Source organism: Mycteria americana, chromosome 6, assembly GCF_035582795.1.
Source record: "Mycteria americana isolate JAX WOST 10 ecotype Jacksonville Zoo and Gardens chromosome 6, USCA_MyAme_1.0, whole genome shotgun sequence".
Classification (NCBI taxonomy): domain Eukaryota; kingdom Metazoa; phylum Chordata; class Aves; order Ciconiiformes; family Ciconiidae; genus Mycteria; species Mycteria americana.
In genome coordinates, this window is record NC_134370.1 from 26,898,111 (window position 1) to 26,919,225 (window position 21,115).

At 37.4% G+C, this 21,115-nt stretch overlaps 1 protein-coding gene across 9 annotated transcripts in view; it reads right to left on the bottom strand.

The window, feature by feature from the left end:
• Positions 1-21,115, bottom strand: part of KCNMA1 (potassium calcium-activated channel subfamily M alpha 1) — a 532,021-nt gene that overhangs the window by 56,501 nt on the left and 454,405 nt on the right. For all 9 annotated transcript variants that reach the window (XM_075505159.1, XM_075505158.1, XM_075505166.1 and 6 more), the window contains 2 exons: positions 14,196-14,289; positions 2,489-2,612 (listed from right to left, as the gene is read on the bottom strand). In XM_075505159.1, coding sequence (XP_075361274.1) covers positions 2,489-2,612; positions 14,196-14,289 — 218 coding nt within the window. The remainder of the gene's footprint in view (positions 1-2,488; positions 2,613-14,195; positions 14,290-21,115) is intronic.

The window sequence follows — 21,115 nt, forward strand, 5'->3', positions numbered from 1 at the left end:
TGCTCAATGGTCTTAGCAGGGCTTTGAGGTATTACACATATCTTGTGAATTGAGGCCCATATTCTCTTACAGTCAAAGCTCTTATTTTAGGACAAGCTGCTACTACCCTGAGAAGCAATCAAAGAACACTCTACACTGCTCTGCTTTACAATGGATGCCCACCATACGCCACAGAGCTTCTCTCAGTAAGAAAAAACTAGTGTGCAAGATTGTGACTAATACTAACTTTTCAGGCCCACTGGACTTCCTGAGTTGTTGAATAGATAGAAGGGAAAAAAGTCTCATGGAGAATATTTGAATGATGTTCAGAATTATGTTCTTGTCTCAGTGACAGGAATAAATTTTTGCACTAATTTCATCAGTGGTAATGTCAGTTGAGCAGGCAACTGAAACACCAAGAATGATTAAATAAAGTCATTAGGAAAAAATGACCTTCATTTCTAGAGGCAGTCTTAGCATTACTGCACTCCATCAAGTAGCTGCAGATCCACTGATACCATGTTGCCAAGAAGTTGTACACTCAGTACCATTACATAGAAGTTTTGCCAATAAATAAAACTAAGACAATGGTGAACTGCAAAATTTTCCCCTCACTTATCCATAGTATATGTCCTTTTTCTAAATTATGGAAACATGACAATGTGCAATACAGATTGGAATATGCAGCAGAAGTGTTCACTATGTAAGAAGAATGAGAACTCTGATTAGAAGTTTTCTCATCAGTTAAAAAATACATGAGCTTTCAATTTCTCTGGGGCAATTACATTGATTTTCATACAACTCTACCAAGAGAGTGGTCTTGGCCCTTCAAACATCAGAAGACATGAGTAAATGCTCAAGTGAAGCATGTAAGTTGTCCCATGCCTCTGCCTATCGGTTTGGAATACTCAGACTTTACAAGACAAAGACCAAGTCTTGAAAGAAATTATGTAAAAAATGTCACTCTATAGTCATTGATCTGTATGTAGCCACGTACATTTGACTATATGTCAGAAAAAGTTCTTACTACCTGATACTGCTGGAATTTTGCAGAGCCAAAACAGACCTTGGGCAGAAAAATGAATTATTTTCTGATTGAGGCATCATCAAGTATCAATTAGAAGACAACCTGAGAAATCCCATCATCTTCAAGTTATGTACTAATTTGTACTTGTGTGGTCTCTAAGGACAGCATTAAATTTGCATGGATATGAATGTAGACATAAATTGTGGACTGTGAGTTTGAAAAGGTGTAGAGAAGCATTTTGCTGGCAGTGTCTTTATTGGTGATGATGCATGAAGCAAAAAGAACCTGGCCAGACTTACAGATTCAGTCTAGTAAGGGGAAAAACTGACATGGCATTACGAAGAGATGATAAACGAGGCACTCCACAGTGCCATTTTTGGAGAAACACTTTTCAAAGTGGGATAACGTGTAAAGATTGACCGCTAAAATGTGTAGAGCATGAAGGCAGATTTCTACCTCTGTCTATTACAAAGTATGGTACAGCAGGGCTGCCCCTCCTTGCCTGCTGAACACATATAAATGCATACTCTTTAAAGCTGTTCAGCCAAACTCCATCTCACAGCTCAGTCTCTAGAATTTGGAATTTACTTGCTTGACTGTTTAAACACCGATATTGCAATTCCAGGCAATGTCATGGTTATTACAGAAACCCCTGAGGAGAAGTGGAGACAAGCTTTTAACCCCCGATTGCTTGAATAAACCGGGGCTGTCACCATCGTCGGCTACACCATGCCACAGTGCAGGAAAATCTAAGAGAGCAGGCTCACGAAAAGCTTTATGAAGTGCGACAAAGTGAAGATCCACCAGGGAGTTCATTTCAAATATCATCAGTTTTGCATATGAGATCTGGAGTTAGTTACTTGTTACTCTTAGGTATGAGTACATGAACACAAGTGGCACAAACTTTCACCGAGCAAAATAGACTGTGATAGGCCTTCTAATTATTTTTAATGACTTGAGTCAGTTTGATGGTTTCCCCAGTTAAACAAACAAAACAGACATAGACTAGGCTCACTGCAACATGCTAGAAAGGCAGAGTAGTAGTACTACTTACTCTGGCCTATTTGGGCATCTTGAAATGTTGGAAATTGAGAGAGAAGTTCTAAGAGAGCAAAATTCACATAAATAAATAAGAGATAATGCAAAGCAACATTTGCCTGTATTAGAATCATTCTGCCTTGTGTAAAGAGATAAATGGGGTATGTAAACATTTAAATATTTCCAACCTTAATTCTCTAAAGATTTAAACTCAATATGCAAATTTCAGCTTATGAAAAAGAAATTCTCTGTTTGGACTTGGCATACAGATTTATATAATCATAATTCTTTAACCAAAATGCTAGCTTTGATTTCACCATGCTGTGTTTCTGATTTCAATACACTGGATTTAATGATAGTAGAGATTAATTTATTAATCCATCAGACATCAGTTCTATGCTTCAGATAACCTCTTTTCAAACACAACTTATCATCAATACCTACCAAAATGACCTTTTCAATGTCCTTGGCTGGACACCAATGAAACATCCCTGTAGAGTCATATTTTTTCACATTGGCATCCATATTGTCAATCTGCTCGTTGCCAGGAATTAACAAGGGGTCATGCCTGGGGAAAACAAGTTGAGGACAACGTAAGTGGAAAATATTATGAATTATGGATGGAAAGATATCCCAAGAGCTGTGTATAAAGAGGGATAAAAGTAAAAAAATGAAATGTATTTAACACTTTAACGTGCTTTCAATGCAGGCACTTTTAAACAAAAGCTGAAAAGAAAAAAAAGTTACTTTTTAAATTTTGGGTGCGGTTTTGGAGATTTTCTATACTCTTTCTACACCATTAACCATATAATTTTAAACAGGGCTTTCTGACACCACCACATCCATAAAAGTTTTTTCTTTCCAGTCCCACCCCTCCAAAATAAATATCAGAGTTGCTATTAGCATCTGCGATGAAGTAGAAGGGATAGGAACAGAGCCCCATGCTGACTGACTGGCATAAGTATGGAAAGCCAATTACTTGCTTTTACCACATACAACTTCTGACGTGATGCTCTTCGCAGTAAAAGCTTTAACAGGCTGCACTTTAAATATTTTAGCAATTTGCCCAATCATATTTTGCTTTCCCAAACTGAAGCCCTTTAAAGATTCAACAGTATGTCAGTTTAGAGCAGACTGACTAACAAATGCCCACATCTGGAATACATGATTTTAATACCAAACAACAATGTCCATTTTCTTGGACAACTCTACCTGTGATAACCTTCTAAGTGTTTTTGCAGCAAGATTTTAAAGCACAAGGCTTTTCAAAGGAGAAGCAAATAAAAGACATTTTTATAAACTTGCTCTCCAGCAATATAGTTACATCTAAGCACAGACACATACAGTTCTTCAACTTATATGCTAAAATCAAACATTAAGCTAAGTACTAAGTGACTCCAACACTCTCAAATGCTAGTGAGGACCCCTAAGTGATAGCATTAGAAAGAGGACTATGTTAACAAGGCACAGGGTAAACTGACCCTAAATCTTAAATTCAAGGAGGGAACAGAGCTTCGTCTGGCAAAACTACAGTCTTTACTTAAGGTTTTTGCCATGAATGCCTGAAATATCCTGATACAGAATTGTAACATTTCAAAGAAGAAAATATTTGCAATGTAAGAATATGCTAAGTACTCTGGGGCAGGTAGCCAAATTTTAAAAGCAGTTTGCCTTTTGAAGCCTGTTAAAGAAATGCCCGTATTGGCTGAACTCTCAAAACTGGAAAGTTTACTGCTTTTAAAGCGTATGAGCCAGCAGACTGCAGTAAGAACCTCTCTTCTGCATTGTCTACTAAAGCAGACTTTGAACACTGTGTATGATATAGGTTAATTTACCCTCAATATAGTACGATAAGTTACCGTGCTTAAAACAGTTATGCTTGCATGCCTAAGAAAGGTATAAACTTTAATTCCATCAGGGTGATTAGTTTGTGTAATTTTATAGCCACTGATTATGTATCCATTGAAATCAGTGGAAAATTCTCACTGATTTCACTCAAACGGGGTTAACTCCATAGAAAGTGGCTTAAAAGGACTAAGGAAACTATCAATACAATGTTCCATTTAAACTAGAATCTTCCGATGCTTTAAGAAAAAGCAATGCACTACACGGCAAAGGCGTAAATCATACTCATCTGGAAAAAGAAACACGATGTTTTTGAAGTTTTTTACATTCACTCAACAGAGAGAGAGTTCAGTACATTTCACTATCAACCCACTGGCAGCAGAGGAGTCTCTAGGGAACTGCCTGGAGTCTCTGACCCTACTCCAGGTTTAGTAATGAAAGGCCTTGCATAAGTGTGCTCCCTCTTTTGTGGGAAGCAGAGGTGACTTCTTGGTACAAAAGATGTACCAAAGGGTTTTGCTGTGAGTTTGGGGGGTTTTTATGATTTCTAGAAAAAAATCTAGACTCTGCATTCTCTTATTCCATTCATCAGCGAGCTGCAGCCATGGTAATTTTGGCTGAGAGCTAACTGTAATGCTGTTCATAGGGCATTCCTTGCTGTTCATAGGTGCGTAAGGTCTGCAAGCATGGCTACAATTCCATTTGAAGGTTGTACTAAAGTTCAGACAACATTTAGTGCTTTGTCCTAGCTATTTTTTCTGATGGAATGTGTTAGCCAAAGGTTAGGAATCTTCAGGAGCTTCCACTAAGAAAAGTTTTTCTTTCTGTTTTGGTTTTTTTTCCCCCCTAAACTTTCACAAGATGTTTCTCTACCAGCCTTTCGTAGCACAGCACTGAAACAAAAGCCATGTTTGCTGATCAAATCGCCTCCTTTTTCTTTCACGAATTAGATGCATATAGGAAGGACATTTCCTTTTCCCTTTCCCTTCATCGGAGAAACTATAATAAATCAGTTTGTAAAAAATGCCACATTCAAATTTTCTAATCAGTGTTTCTTTTCTGCTCTGAGATTTCATCTGAAGCTTTCACACAAATGAATATTTAGGAATACTCTAATCCCAGTCACAGAAATGATACAAATTGAAAGGAAACTTATAAGAAAGCAGGTGATAACAGATATCTGACATCAAATTATGGTTAACTGCCTTGAAGTCTGAGGCAAATTTTAGCATGTGTGTGCTTAAAGCCTAGCACAGTTCTCTTTTGGGTAAGGGCCTTGCATCCTAAAAGGGAAGATTCAAAGTAGCTTGTGCCAAAGAGTTATTAGAATTTTACCTCAATACTATATTTTCTAGTTATCTTAGGTTTAAACAGAAGTGTGCTATGGAAGGGGCGAAGAATGTGAATCATCAGACACACTCCCTATTGAAGTTTTAGGTAACAAATCGTGACTTAAAAAAAAAATATATTTTTTTAAATCAATACAGGCACTTATTTGCAATATGATAAACTGTTTGGATTCTCTGCTTTACTGCTTGGAGTACAGCAAGTGGGAGCCTTAAAAGAAGCAAACAGGATGGGTCACACAACAAGAAAGTATGCTAACAGATACTATTGTACTACTATTACTCTAGGAGAATATATCATTGCCTGAGAAGGAAACCGTGATAAGATTAGCCACGCTTTGTGTTTCAGAATGTGTGGTTTTTTACATATAAGTGTGTTTATTAAATTTAAATCTTCTGGGCTAAGCTACTATTTTAATCTCTCTTTAATCAATGATTTTTCATTCTCAGTAAAGCGATCCCTGAAGATGTCTGTGGAGGTTGAAAACTGTTTACCACTAAGGTCCAACTTTGTCCTCAGATGTCAGAATATGCACTAGCTTATGTACTTAAAAACTGAATTAATCTCTGGACTTTTTTTTTTTTTAAAAAAAAGGTCATTTTATGAAGTAATACAGTAATAAAATAGTATTATTACTTTGGACATACACGCTCTCGTCAATCTGATGATCTAAACCTGTTTTGCAAATACTAAAGATTAATTAAGACAGACACACAGAGGCCAAGGCTGTCAAATCTGCCTAAGGGGTTTAGACACCCTCTTCCCATTAAAATTAATATTACACAAAGCATTACAGTTGTTGCCCTTACAGCCAAATGATGGACTGAATGTTTCTAGAGCCTCTCTGCCCCCCTCACCCTTGAAGATGGCCCTGTCAAGCCATGCTTGAGTCACATTGGCAGGTTACTGTGGAAATGCTTGTATTAGTGCTGCAGCTATTATGTTCTCCAGGGCTGTAAAGTCATCTGCTTGAAAAATTCAAATTATAGGAAGAAAACCAACTTCTACCAATTACAATCCATAGTGTTTGTTTTAATTGAGATGTTGGCTTTTATGGCTTGCAATGACCAAAGCATTTGGTCATTCCAGCTAGGAAACGACAGGCATGCATAGCATGCATGGGAGAAAAGGCGCAAAAGTTAATTTTTCCCTCATCCATAACCCCAGTTTAAAAATAGCTTCTGTGGTTCTCATGGCAGATATTACATACACATGACTTAAAATGAAGAGCAAAATACCATCTTTTCAAGGTTTTGAAAAGCATATAGTGCCGCTTATGATCAATGAAATTTGAAAACGATGCTAAACGCCATGCTACAGCTGCAACCCCAAAAAGCCTGCCTGGAAGACAACAGCCTAAAGCAAAACCATAAATCCCACTGCCAGCAAACCTGGAAGTCAACATTACATTTTAAAGAGCACTGCTTTCCTAGCACCCATTTATAACTACTGCAAACTTATTTACTTGGAGTTTTTGAGTCTGGAACTTCTGAGTAATGACTGGGGATGGACAGAACTGAAAAGACCATTCGGGGCCAAATGGCTGCCTCATTAAATGACTATAGTTTAGCTTATCCTTGGATTGTGTCACCTTTGTCTTAACCCTCTTGCTGTCATTGATATGCAATTTTGAGCTTTAAAGCAATATACCCTCATTGATCTGCAGTGGAACTGCTCCATGTGTTGAGCACTGGGAACGAGAATACTATATGATCGGTAGGGACCCTGGTATTGTTTGAAAATAAACTGTAATCTGTCAGCCTTTGCACATCAGTAAAATGATGTCTTGGCTACTTTTCATTCTGCCCTACAATAAAATTCTCCTTATATAAAATCCATGGCAAAACACCCCTGGGAACAACACAAGTCCTCTTTAACCTGTGTTTGTAAAAGTCTGCAGTCATGCCTTTCTCAGGCAGATATACTATATCTGGATTTTGCCCACAAAAAGATGTTTAGCAGTCTACTGCTCGAGATTCAGGGTCTTGAAACTCACCTTGTGCGTGGGCCAGGAATTTTGAGTTTTCCTACTCGACTTTGGATGTGGATGTGCATTTGGGAGCGTATGCGCACACATACTTAATTTTAGGAGGAAGAAGTGGGTTTGCTGAAGGTAAGATAGGAACTGAAGACACACTAGAGAATGTCTCATGCCTTTGAAATTTCTCCTACAACTACCCTAACAAATTGTGGCAATTAACATGCTGTTAGTGTTAGATGTATGCAGCCAGTGCAGGTGCTAATAATTGAAAAAGCATTTAGAGTTTTTACACCCTGGCTGAATATTTCATGATGTGCTGCATGTTTCACTATTTACTCAGTGGGCCTCTGTCACTTCAATCTTCTCTGACTGCTTTGACTGGTGCTATAAAGCTCAACCAAGATAGAGTGACGGCTTGTCACAGGCAAACTCCACTGACTCCGGCAGCTCGCTGGGACTAGCTGTGAAGGTTGTCACGACATTCTGATGGAATTCAGCAAATGTTTTGTGACTAATACACCCAACATTTGTCGGCTACCATTAGGCATTCCCTGTGACCCTCTGCAGTCTGTATGGATGGCATTAAGTTGTAATGAGAATTTGTTGCCTATGTGTGTTACACTAATGACACTCTTACTGCTCTTTCCTTTCCCAGGTTAATCAGCAATGAAATTTATAAGGATTCAGTGCCCAGATGCATGGGGCTTTAGAGAAGAAAACCCAATGCTACAAGAGAAAGAAAACCTGCAGTTTACTGTTAAACGCGTTCATTCTCATATGCAGAAGCTATCCTAATATTGACTACAATCTCACACTGTCTTTTCCCCTAAATCTACAAAGAATAATACATCTAATACAGTGGTTAGTACCTAGTGCCCTGTGCAAGCTTATGGGCTGAATTACAGTGCTAAGAATACTAACAATTCTCCTTCCTTCCCTCTCTCTCTGCCCAGATGTCACTGAAGTTTTTTTTATCCTCAGAAGCCTTACTGCAGAGTTCACGTTAATTTATCAAGACTACTAAGGACACTGATATATAGCTATTTACTGTAAGAATCTTGCTCATTAAAGTATCTTGATACCTCAGGACATGCTCAGAATATGCTTCTGAAGTATGATCCTCTCACATAGAAAAGTAACGAAATAGTTAACTTTTAGACTTTTAGACGAGCAATTTAATGAAGGGGAGACAAGACACACAGCCAATGTATCTTCTGGTTTTAATATTTCCCATTTATATCTACTTAAGCTGCAGAACTAGCAATCTTTGAGGGGTAGGAGAATGTACCTGAAAAAATAATTTTTCATTTGTAAAAAAATAAACCCACAGTTAAGTGGCATCATAAAATATAGGAGTGTTTTTTGCCACTTAAATGAAGTGTGTAGCCTTTATACCTTATGATAAAAGCTACCACTTTTGCAAGTCAAAGTTTATAAGAATACATTATTTTCTTTAAACTCAGTTTAAAGCTAAAGAGTTTTTCCTTTCCATTGCCTTGATCTGAGTGGATCTTCTGTTACTCTGAACTTTATAAAAAAGCCTGTAGATTTTTTCTGCCAGAAAATTCTCCTTTTCTTTCCTGACACTGCTCTCTCATCTCAAAAACACTTGTGCAAGATTTCACAGTACTCTCAAAAAAATCTGGTACTCTTCTTATTCCCATGGTTTATAGCACAACTACCAATGGTAGCACAGTCAGAGGGCTAACATATACTACCCCCTATCATTCAAACCTTTTCATTGTATAACCTTGTTAGAAACAGGTCTAAGATAGCACAGCAATTACTGAGCTACTCCTGTTGCTCACATTGGTTGTAGGGAACTTGTAAAACAGAATCAGGCAGTGAAATGTGCTATTAAATACCTGCTGTGTCGCAGCTTAGTTATCATTGCATATTAGCACTGCATAAAGTTAGCCTTGTAAATCCTTAACAAAGGACATAAATTTTGGAGTACATGATGGAAATCTCCAAGGCTGAGGGACATAAATATAAACCATTATTATGGTTAATCAGTGAGCTTTCACCTCTTCAAACCTTACCTTCATGCCTGCTTTAGGGGAGTCATGGAAAATGATCAGATTGAACTTATTTTACCAGTTTTTGCTTGAGAAATGTTCCCCTCTAGACCTCCCATCACTGTTTTTAGTTCCTATGAGAAAGCTCACAGTTTCAGCTCATGGAAGGGCAGCACTACAATGGTGGGGGCAATACAAATTCATCCTGAGTGGCACTAGAAGGAACATGTGTGTACGTTTGAGTGTATGTAGCTAGGTGGGTAGATGAGGAGATAAATGTGCACAGCCATTGTTCATATACTTAGAATATTATATCCAACTTCAGGAAAAAAGACAGCAGGTTTCCCCCTCAACTTCAGATAAATAATCTCATTAGGTTTCCAGAAACGTATGCCAAAAAGCTCACTTTTTTCCGTGTCACTTAGCGGGGTCTTGACAGTCTTTGAGCAAATTTTATGGCTTGGCTGGGAATTATTTTAGAACCTTGATCAAGAAAAATCCTCAGGCTTATGAAATTCTCCTTGGCAACACACTGAAAACCCAGCGTCCTCTGATGCCTCTGATTCTTATGTGATCAGGGACACTAATGATAATGACCCTTTGCTGAGTATGCTACTTGTCTAGAGGCCTATGTCAACTACACCACTACATTCAGAGTGGACAGGGACAAACTATTTGTTTGCTCTTCAGGCCCCTTGGGCCCTGTCATATGCTATTTGTTCTTGCATTAAGAGGTAGTTTGACTCAGCTGGGCTGACATTTCCTTCAAGTCAGTGTATTCCACTCATGCAGTAGCAGCTACCAAAGCATTAAGTGCGGACTTGAGCCCCAGCAACAATCCTTTTAAGTGGCTTTTTTGATTCATATCCAGGGCTTTTCCATTTTTACTGGTCATTCTGGAATCCAAAATGACACTTTTTTAAAAAAACTAGCTTTGCTATTTGATATTCGGGCGACATAGCCTCCTCATATTTAATGTGGCTGTTCACCAATAACATGCATCAAAACCTGTGACTGTGAGATGATGAACAGGTGACTTGATATCACTGCATGACACCAGAGGCATCAAATGGTTCTACTTTTCTTCTCCGTCTCATGAAGAAGGAGACCTGATATGTGATTACTCTGCTACTCACAGCTTTCCTTCCTTTCCCTTCCACTTCCTGTTTTAATTTTACTCTTTATTGTAATAGGATTTCCTTGTGTTCACATCTCCACAGCAGAAGTATCCGTTTTTTCCTGTTGGAGTTTAAGTTATCTTTAAATAATACCCATGTTCTTGTGGGTTTAATGGGACAGACTTCTGTTGAGGTAAAACAGACAGAAATAACCATGACAATGAAGAGTATTTTTCTAGTGTATTTGCATTTGTAGCTATAGTTGGAATTTGAAGGATTTGTTTCTGATTGATTAGATTCTTCCAGTATTGCATCAGTGTGATTCTGCCCATGCCATTTGATGCAATGCAGGATTCAGTTAGAACAGTGACTTTCTAAATGTGAATCTAGACCATTTGTGATGTATACAAAGAACATTTCTATGCCTACCATCTCTTTATTTCAGCTAGTAATTTATTGGCATTTAGAGACAATAACATCAAAAAGATGACATTGAAAAAATATCTTCAATCTATCTATCCGGATCATATTTGGTAATACAGCTTTCTACTTATGTGTGAGTAAATCTCAAAAATTCCCACTTCCTGACCAGGTCTAAATAAGCACCTGTCAGACCTCTTGTCATGATGTCCCAGGGAATCCCTATGATATAGCTTCTGTCCTCTGTCTACTCCAGTGATAGCAGAAGCCATGAAGTTTTATCTCATGGCATAATACCCGCTTCCCTGATTTGCCCCAGCCACCGTGGAAATCTAAAATCTACGCAGCATTTTCAACATTATCTTAACTGTAAGGCTGCTCAGAAAGTGATTCTAAAATCACAACTCTGATTACAATTTATAAATGAACCTTTCACATATTCCTCCTTTATGTGCTCCAGAGTTCTTGTCCTCCAGGCCCCCTCTAGATCCAGGACCACAGCTGAGGAAAAGGCTGCAAAGTAGCCAGCTCTTTCTGTGGGAGGGACAGGGGTGAAGCTGGCTTTGAAAAGGAGCTTTTAAAGTAAATTTAGGAAAAATATTGCAAAGATAAATATCAGCTACAGATATGACAGTTCGTTAGCCGATTTACCCCTTATGTACCTTTAGCTGACATACACTAAAGATTTCTGGGCAGGAAAACAAGTACCTGTCGCTTTAGGTAATTTACGAGGATACAAAATAGCAGATAATACAGCCCACCTTTGTTTATTGCAAAGGAGAAAAGCGCTTGGCCATTACACACAAAGCTTAACAGAGTTCTCTTCTGATTCAATCCACTTTCTCTTATTTAGCGCCTTGAACCAAAGTTAAGTCGATGTAGATAAAGGGTAAGACAAAGAGATGGTTGGGTCTGGGGAGAGGTTGAGGGTGCCAACACAGGGCTGGTGAATAAATTTAGCAGCATGGGAGAGGAGGAAGAAAACAATGTCTGCATTTGGAAGCCTGGCAAGTTCTCCACTCGCTGCTCGACCTGTATTTAGCAATTCCGATGTGCTACTGAGCAGACAGCTCAGGCTCAGGACGACTACTCTCCCTCAGTCCCTCTTCAGCAGGCAATGAAAGCAGGCTCCACTTTGAAAATCTTCCCCCATCATGCAAACTGACACAGGCATGCTTTTCAAAAACCCACAGCCAATCTGTTGATCATTACTTATTTACAAAGGCCTTCGGGCAGAAAGTCCTGTAAAAACCATACTTGATACGGTATACACTAGCTTTTTCTGCTTGTGGAAAAAAGTACCCCTAAGGCTACCTCAAACCATCACTTTCTATTGCACATAAAATGTACCGTGTAACACTAAAGTATTTAATATATATGGTATAATATATCTACAGGAAAGGCATTTGTGTAGAAGTATGTTACCCTGTATTTGGTAATTTGATGTTTTGCTGAAGGCTATGACTTGAAAAAGCCTGCACCTAGTACAGAGGACCTGTCATCTCAGTACCCAAGAGCCAATAGAATAAAGAAGTACCCTTAAGCAGCAAAACTTTGACACAGCTTTGAAGCATATGAAAACAGTATAACTCCCCAGAATTATTATTACTCAAGATCAAAGAAATGAGGCATACTTTACATAGCAAACAGGGACAGTGTGCTCAGCTCCAAACGTTTCAGTTCTCTCTCTCTCTCCCCCTCTCTTTCTTTTTATTTCTACTTCCCCAAAATTAGGATTGGGGGGGAGGGCGAATCTCCCACATGTTTAAAACTTTAAGTGGTTAAAACTGTTAGTACCAGATAAGAAGACTGTCCAAAGGTAAGTAAATTGAAAATGATGCTAGCATGACAACTGGCACCATAAAAATGAGAAGCTTGCCAGTATGTTCATTTTATTCTTCCTCATAAACTGTAAACAAGCATGTAAATCAGTGTCATATGGGCAAGGCTGAGCTAACAGGAAGGCAGAGAACTTTTAATGATACATTTAACAGAAATAGATGGTCAATAGGGAAAAAAAGCCACAGCTGGGTGCATTTTCTCCTGTGAATCAATCTCACTTTTGGTTCTGTAGTCTAAACAGAGATGAAGACGACTTGTAGAAGTTACGTCCTTGAATATGCCCTGTATTGCAGCAACAATAAACAAATATGTGTGCTTCTGTAACTAGCAAAAGAAAATTTCCAGTCTACTGACTGAAATACAAAGAGGAATATTACCTAGCTGTATCCAGAACCGTTAAAAGAACAAAATCATTGTCAAAAATAAAGGAAAAGTCAGGAATGATTTTATATATAGAAAGGACTATATGTTCATATTAATTTTTTCCACTTAACCTCTGTGACTGCACAGCAGTTACTATTACACATACACCGAAACTGGATGAATGTGTCTGTTTATACATGTAAATAAGTTTACATTTATATATATATATATGCAGTGGAAAATCTCTGCTATTTAGTTCTGGATACAGTTATGGACTGAGGTTCCAGCCTGGCTACTTTACATATGCAAAACCAGAGCAGGAACAGCTTCTTTGTAGAAAACTCCACGTCCGCTATCTGATCCTGTTCTGACTGACTTGAGCAGGCAAAAGATGAAGCACAGTGAGACAGAAAGCAAATGCCGTATTATTTTAATAGATTCCAATTTCGTGTTGCAGTTCTAGTTTTAACAAATCTCTTAGAGGTAATTTGTCCTATGGAAGGAAACTACATAGTAATACAAAGGTGTACCGGTGTAAAATAATGTACACACAGCAACAGGGGAAAAATATCACTAACAAGATGATGTTTTCATCACCCACTTTTAGAGTATATACTACCCTCTTAAAAATCCCTGTATTTCATAATTAATGTGCTTTTAGCCTGAGTAAAACTGCATTAGTTTTGAACTTTGCTTTGGCAAGTACATAGATTATTAGACTTTTTTATCAGTCTAAATCAATTAACAGAAATTTGATTTCAATCGACAGGATAAAAGGAAGGTAATATTCAGGTTCATTTTTGATTGTGATGATACATCTCACATATGGCCTTAAGTACAGAAAACAGTACTCAGAGGGAATCCAACAAAAAGAGAATTGCCTGAGGCAAACTAACCACATGAGTTCCCCTGATTGGTTAGTGCTATCATTAGTGCCACTGCTGTTTAAGAACTACACACGGACAGGACAGGGTGACAGCTAAGACTTTAAAGCCTATGTATTTTTCAAACAGCTTTTCAAACTGTTTTTCATGACAGAATTTTTTTCAGCTCTATCATTAACTGCTGACAAGCTGACAGAATAAATACTTCAGCCTTTCAGAAAGCATCTAACAATCTTTTTTTTTCCACCCCCTCCCCTTATTTTTGATGTGGGGGGAGGAGAAGAGGAAGGAGGGAAGAAAGGAGATGAAGGTACGAGTTTCTTACAGTCTTACCTCATCAGTTTGGGTGAGGAGTTGGGTGAATTTCGCATGCCTCCGTTTCGCTGCTTTTTTTTGGGTGATAGTGTCGACGGCTGCTCATCTTCAACTGGAAATATAAGGAACTCATGAGATTAAGTACTGTTCGAAGTGCAATATGAAATACAAGTGAAGTAGCAAAGAACACACACTCTATGTCCATTCACGCACTGATACTTCATTGCTAACATAGGCCCAACAGTAATAAAAATCAAATACATGTTAGTTGAAGAGATTGGTTTGAAGGAGAAGCAGGGAAGAATACCAGGGTTTTGAACACAGGCGTTCAAATTGGTTTCATACTTCAAAAACGAGGGGGGGCGGGAACCACATTCGGGTTATTCTTAGAGTTATTTTCAGTTAATCTGCGCTACAGAAAAGTAGAATTAGTGCTCTGCTATATTCCCAGAAAGATGGAGTACTATTTGCAATACCAACATAACAGCTGCCAGCCTGCTTTTGCTAATGAACTAGACACCAGTTGGTTCTTGCTCCTCACATGCCAAACAACAGAGTCTTCATGAAGAGATGTAAAATATTCAATGCCTTGATGTTCAATGATTCAGTTAGTCGGGAATGTGAACGCAGCCTGCCATTGTGCACAGATCTCCAGCACAAGTCAGACCTCATCGCTCTACCCTTCTCACAAAAGGGAGTTTTAACAGGAGTAAACAGAATGAGGTTGAATGGAAGTGGGGAGACAATACCTGTGTAACAGAGGATGCATGTGTTATGCAATCTTTTAATGAGGATGAGGTGCATTTTCAATGAGAGATCAATTTCCAGATATAAAATCACTTATGGTTGTGCCAATCATAAACTACTCTTGGATAACCTATGTCACAATACGTATTGCTTAAACAAGTGCAGCTTCCTAATAACTCATCGATAAGAATTAACCGTCATCTTTACTGCTTCAAGATTGTTACTGCACTTGATAATCTGCACATAAGGTTTACATGTGCTATCAAAGGAAATTATCTTATGCCTCCTTTCCCAAATTGACACGAATGCTGAATTATTCTAATATAAAGAAGGAAAAATACACTTTTTTTCCCCATTCTATTGTTAACTGAAAAATGAACTAGAAGATAATATAACTGATGCCTAGGAAGCTGTTACTTTAAAGCTAAAAGAAAGGAGATTAGTAGTAGTAGTAGTAGCTATATTAAAAGAGCTTAATACACACTAGCAGTGCATAAGCAGAAGCTGGAAAAAAAATTCTATTTGCAATGAGCTATGTAGGAACAACAACAAAACCTGGAAATATGTCACGTGCCTTAGACTTATCTGGGAAGAAATTAAGCAATATCCTTCTGCTATAACCCTCTTCTGACACTATTTTATTACAGATTGCATTCTAGCCTGTCATGTCTGTCCGTTTGCCCAAGTCTGCTATGGAACTTCATTTTGCCTTTGTCAAGACCGAAGGACTGGGCCCGGAAAAGACAGATGTGCTGTCTTCTTAAGTGACCTAACACATCAAGGGAATCAAAACAAAAGAAAGCACTGCAAAAGAAAAACAAACAAACAAAAAGCTAACCCCAAAATAAATGCCCCAAAGAGTGGTGTAAATGGTAATATTTAGACCAGACAAATGACTGTCTAATAATGATTTATTTCACTAACTTAACTTTCTTTTCTTCTCAGGCAGCATCCCCACAGACAAAGCCATTTCCTTATCATTTGACCTTTCTTTTTTTCCAAGTCAGAGTCCTATAGTGGAAATACTTATTGATGATTAGTCAAGTACCATCTGTTGTTTGGCTGAGAGATAAATAAGCCCACAGAAAATTCTCAAAAATATACACATTGAAATTTTCTTTCTGTGACAGTTTGTTTGGATTAAACTAGATCACTTCAGTATTTACCTATTTGTAACATGAAGTGAATATGCACAGAATTATTTTGTTAGTAATACCCTTCTATTTCTCATTATAACAAACTGCAAGTATCTGTGCATTTCAGAACACCCTCTGCAAATCACTCTCTTGGAAATGGCCTAGTCTTGTTTTAAACTTGTCTATCAAAAAGTTATTCACATGCTATTCCACACAGACAATAGGTTGCTTTCAAGATATACAGTGTGCTCTTTTGTTCTTTATAGGATATAAATATTCAGTTCCAATCTGATGAATCCACCACTTAAAAGATCAAAGGAACAAGAACCATGCAAAATGTTCCTTTCAGAAACCAGTTATAACTGATATGTTTTGCTCTCTTGGTAGTAAGAATTCTAAATTTCACTTAATTTAATCTGCTACCATGGGGTTGCAGAATGTTTGTCCAGAGATTCAGTATTGCACCATAAGTAAAGCATATTGTTATACTATTTTAATAGTTGGAGGAAGATATATAGCCACCAGGACCATGTGCAAAACCTTACGTTAACACAAGTCAACTGTAGATCATATTATAGCCAGAAACATTTCTATGAACAATAGAAAACACTATTAAAAAAGAGTACTTTTCCAAGTTTTCAGCTAGCTAATACGGCTCCTATCTGCTCCTTTCAAATAGTGAAAGTTAGTACAATAAGGATCTTTTGTACTATATGGTTCAACATCTGTGTTCTCCAGTGCTGCCAGGTGATGCTATCCTGCTGTCCAATTAAAAAACAAAGCCTTACTAGTAATCACCCAGAATAACCATTTCTAGAATTAGATTTCCAGCAGTCTGCAGTTATTTGTGGTACTGCATCTACAATAAATAAGCTCCCTCTGTTGATATGTGCTTGTCATATTCAAACTATGTTACTGTCACCAATTGCCTGGAAAGTCCAAGGTTAATGTGGCTCACTAGTTAATACCTGTTAGCAAAGTCTTCTGAGGGATCTCAATTTGTTGCTAAAGCAATGCCTTGCTTAAGCAAGGAAGCCATTTATTCTCATTGCAGCAATGAAAGGTGATCTATCTTAATCATATCACATCCTAACAAGATTTTGTTTTTCAATGAAATCTGTGTGCAGAGTTTACAGGGCATCTACAGTTTAGAAACGCAGCTCCGTAAGAATGGGGAAAGGGAATCCATGAAGCTGAAATATGTGAATGGTATATAATAGACACCATTACCTATGGCTTGGTTCCCAAAAGTGTTGCAATGATAACTCACAAGTGGCTTCTTAGTAGTAAGTAGCATATAAAACATATTTAATTATTATCCTTCAGATACTCTTCTCAATTTCCTGCATATTTAAAGAAATAGATCTAGCAAAATTTTTAGTAAAGCCATAAAATATCTTTTTAGTTTCATGGTTCCTGTGTCTGCATTAATTTAAAAGGGAGTCTTAAATTTGCTTGTTCTTATGAAAAACAACCATATTTGAATAATGGGCTGTGATATATGACAACTCAACTCTGATGTTGTATGTTTGACCTAGTGCTTTTGTTAATGAGAACATGTCCCCATTTTTAGTATTTTAGATGTCTTTTTGCTACAGGATTTGTATTAAAATACAGTCATATTATATTATGCAGACTTTCTTTACCAGCTTTCATGAAAACTGCAAATACGTTCAAGAATTGGACACAGAATTTTATAGAATCGGAACTCAATCCAGCCTCTGAGTTCCAATAAAATTCAAGAGCTTGTTTGCACATCCTTAAGTATAACACTGAATGTACTGTTGTAACAGCCCAGTGCTCACTTGTCTAATAGGCAGAGAATCTAACAGTTTTGCAGTTCAGGAAGACTCAGTGCTAGAAAAATGTCAGGCAAGTCTAATGAGGCTTCAGATGCTCTGGTTTATGCTGGAGTTTAATTTAAAGTTACACTGATGTTTTAACATGTTTGCTTATTCTTGAGTAAAGAGGATTCATTATTTCAATGACATAACCTCCAGACAATGTTCCGTGAATTGATTTAAGATGTGCTGGTAATTTTAACAGCCGTAATGTGGAGCTGAACATCTGTAACAACATATTACTTGACTTTTATCCGCATTTCATTTTTTAAGCAAAATAAAGGGAATGTCTTTCAGAAACAGTGGACAAGTTCATAACTTTTTTCTTTGTTATTTTGTTACTATTTTTTAAATAAATCTATTTCCTTCACCGCCTCTCCCAGGTCACTAGCAGAACAGTTTACAGGCACTGTTTTTTAGACCCCGAAAAGAGCTGGAATTTGAAATAACATCTATGTTACTGAACATCACGTGAACTGGAATACCTGGTAAACTCATTCTGCCCAGCATGTAAATGCTTCAGAGCAAATAAACCATATGAAAGGTAAAGCACAAACCACCCAGAAACATTAGTTGACCAGCTATCTTGATTAACTTATTAATCACCACATCTGGAGAAACCCACATCGGTAAGCACTTAACAGAGCATTAGTAATGTCATAGTCATGTTGAAAACAGACTGCAAAACCATGCACAAACCGATCTGTATTGCCTTATGCATCCAACTACGGGGCTACCTACGGAGATCTTGGTTCAACCCAGGCTTTTGGGAGTGGTAGCGGTATTTTACAGGCAAGCTGAGTGCCCTTTGCAATCTACAGTACGTAGATTTTCCTTGTTCAACAGAACTCAATAAGTTAAGGTGCAGCAGCGAGGGGTTGTTGGGTAGGAAGAGGCTCCCTTTACGGTTATTAACAAGTGGAACAGGTTCCGGGATTCCTTCAGTGGACTTGGCACCAACCAATGCATTAGTAGTTGCATTCTTGAATTGATATGAACATTTTGGATAACTTGATCTAGCTGCATTCTTTACTTCTAAATAATAAGAAAAAATTTAAATTAATGTTTTTGTATTAAAAATTATTTCAAACCACAGGCATGAATCAATTTTGATATTATGTGGAATTACAGACTTTAAAGCTTAAAGTATCAGTTTCTACAGCTGAAATAAAGGTTTATACCTGCAGCTTTCTTAAGTTTTTTTCTAAAAATGGCTTTTTATAAAAGAATACTTATAAAAGGATTATTCCACAATATTATCATCTTTAAGCAATAATCCCATCCTAGGGTAAGTGTGTCTGAGGCAACGCTTATGTCCCACATGTTGATAAAGGCTTTGAGATTTACTAGCTGTGGAAGATGTTTATTCCTTTGAATCTACTGAAAATGACAGGGGAGGTAGAGCACTCTGCTGCTATTAAAATAAATAAGGAATAATAGAAAAAAGTAAGGTCAACACTTCAAAACTGTGCAAGCATACTTATGGAATGAAACTGATGTTTAGGAACCTACATAAAAGTTGTTAGGTATTCAGAAGTGCTGAATACTGTAAATTTCAGGAGGTCATACATAGCACCTCTGAAAAGAAAGCTAATAAATTTAATTTCCCAAATATGGATTTAGCTTGAAATTGTGTTTCTTAGTCTTCCATTTCTAATATATCAAAGCTAATTAAACAAAACCTCCATATCCATACTTCTGATAAATGACATCCCTCTATAAAAGACAATAATAAAAAGTTTTTCTGGTAAAAATATGCAGTGATGATCTTCTCCTAATGCTTGTTTCATTCTGAATGAGTATATTATAGAGAAGAAGGTATATTACAGAGCCACTAAGATCTTCTATTCTATTATGTATTATGAGGTGAGGAGGTTAGGTAGGGAGTAGTTTACGGACTGATAATCTTGCAGCATTATTTCCATATGTTGCAATTGCCTTAAAGTTTCCAAGGAGAACTTCGAGTATACAGTAGCTCAAAATTGTTTGAGGAGGTCGGCATGTTTTTTGGCAACTTTGTCTAGTTTACCATCAGCTAGAAACACTATCTGGTAATGGGAAAGATACGTAAATAGCATCCACATGCTTGCCATTTGTGTTCAAGCACAAAATCCGTCTCTCACAAAAAAGGTGATTATATGTGAATTACAAGAGTCATTTGAATGTACTTTTTAACAAGATTCAACTATTTGGTGACAAAGTATCCATTCCCACTCAATGATCTCTGAATTGATGGCTTGCTACTACTCTGAGGTGGATAGAAAAATCAGTGAGAACAGAACTAGAGTCTAACTCACAATGTTAATCTGCTCTTTGCTAATAGTAGTAACATTTAAAGTATAATGATAATAATGCATACTCATGAGAGTTCACATAGGTTTTAAATCATTGGAGAATAGCATATATCTTTGATTAGCAAAACTGCCACCAAAAATGCTGTGTATTGTATTGGATACACTATCTGAAAATTATCAATCTTACCTCAGAGTTACTAGGTTTTTGTCAAATCTTGTACTTCTATCTTTGATATTCCTCCAGTGAAACAATTTTCAGATGATAAAATATATCTGCAGATACCTATCTCCCTACACAAGTATGCATTTGAACACTTTGAAATGCATCAATTTGGTTGTATTTTTAAACTACAGACAGTAATATTGGAAATAATCTTTATAAATCTACATGCCTGCGTCAAAGTATCTTCACATACAATGGAGGACCAAAATCTATTAATAATGCTTATCCACCCTCCAATCAAGTTGTTTAAGAAACATCATAATCTTTTTACAGTCTCTTCTGGAGTTCAGTAAGTGATGGTTTCAGACAGCAGACCTGACTATTAAGCACTAAACTTCCATAACAGTGTATGTCTTATGGCATATTCCATGCAGACATAAGCAAGCTTTCCCAAGATTTTGTGCTTGCAGTAGCACAGCATGAGCCAGAACTAAAATACCTTGTCTTTCAGTACAGCTTAATAGCTTGAGCTTGGCATCATGTTTAATAGCATCACATGATCTTGTTCAGCATGAAGGCAGACTGAGCTGCTTAAAACATATCCTACTTCCCCTTATGTCCAACAGTGTGGATATAGTACTACCACTGAAAAGCAAAACATTAAACAATAGGGATAACAAGAGTTGCCATTTTTTGGTCAAATTATTCCAGATTTAAAAGTTCTAACTACCAGTTTCATCCCATGACCTCTAACCTC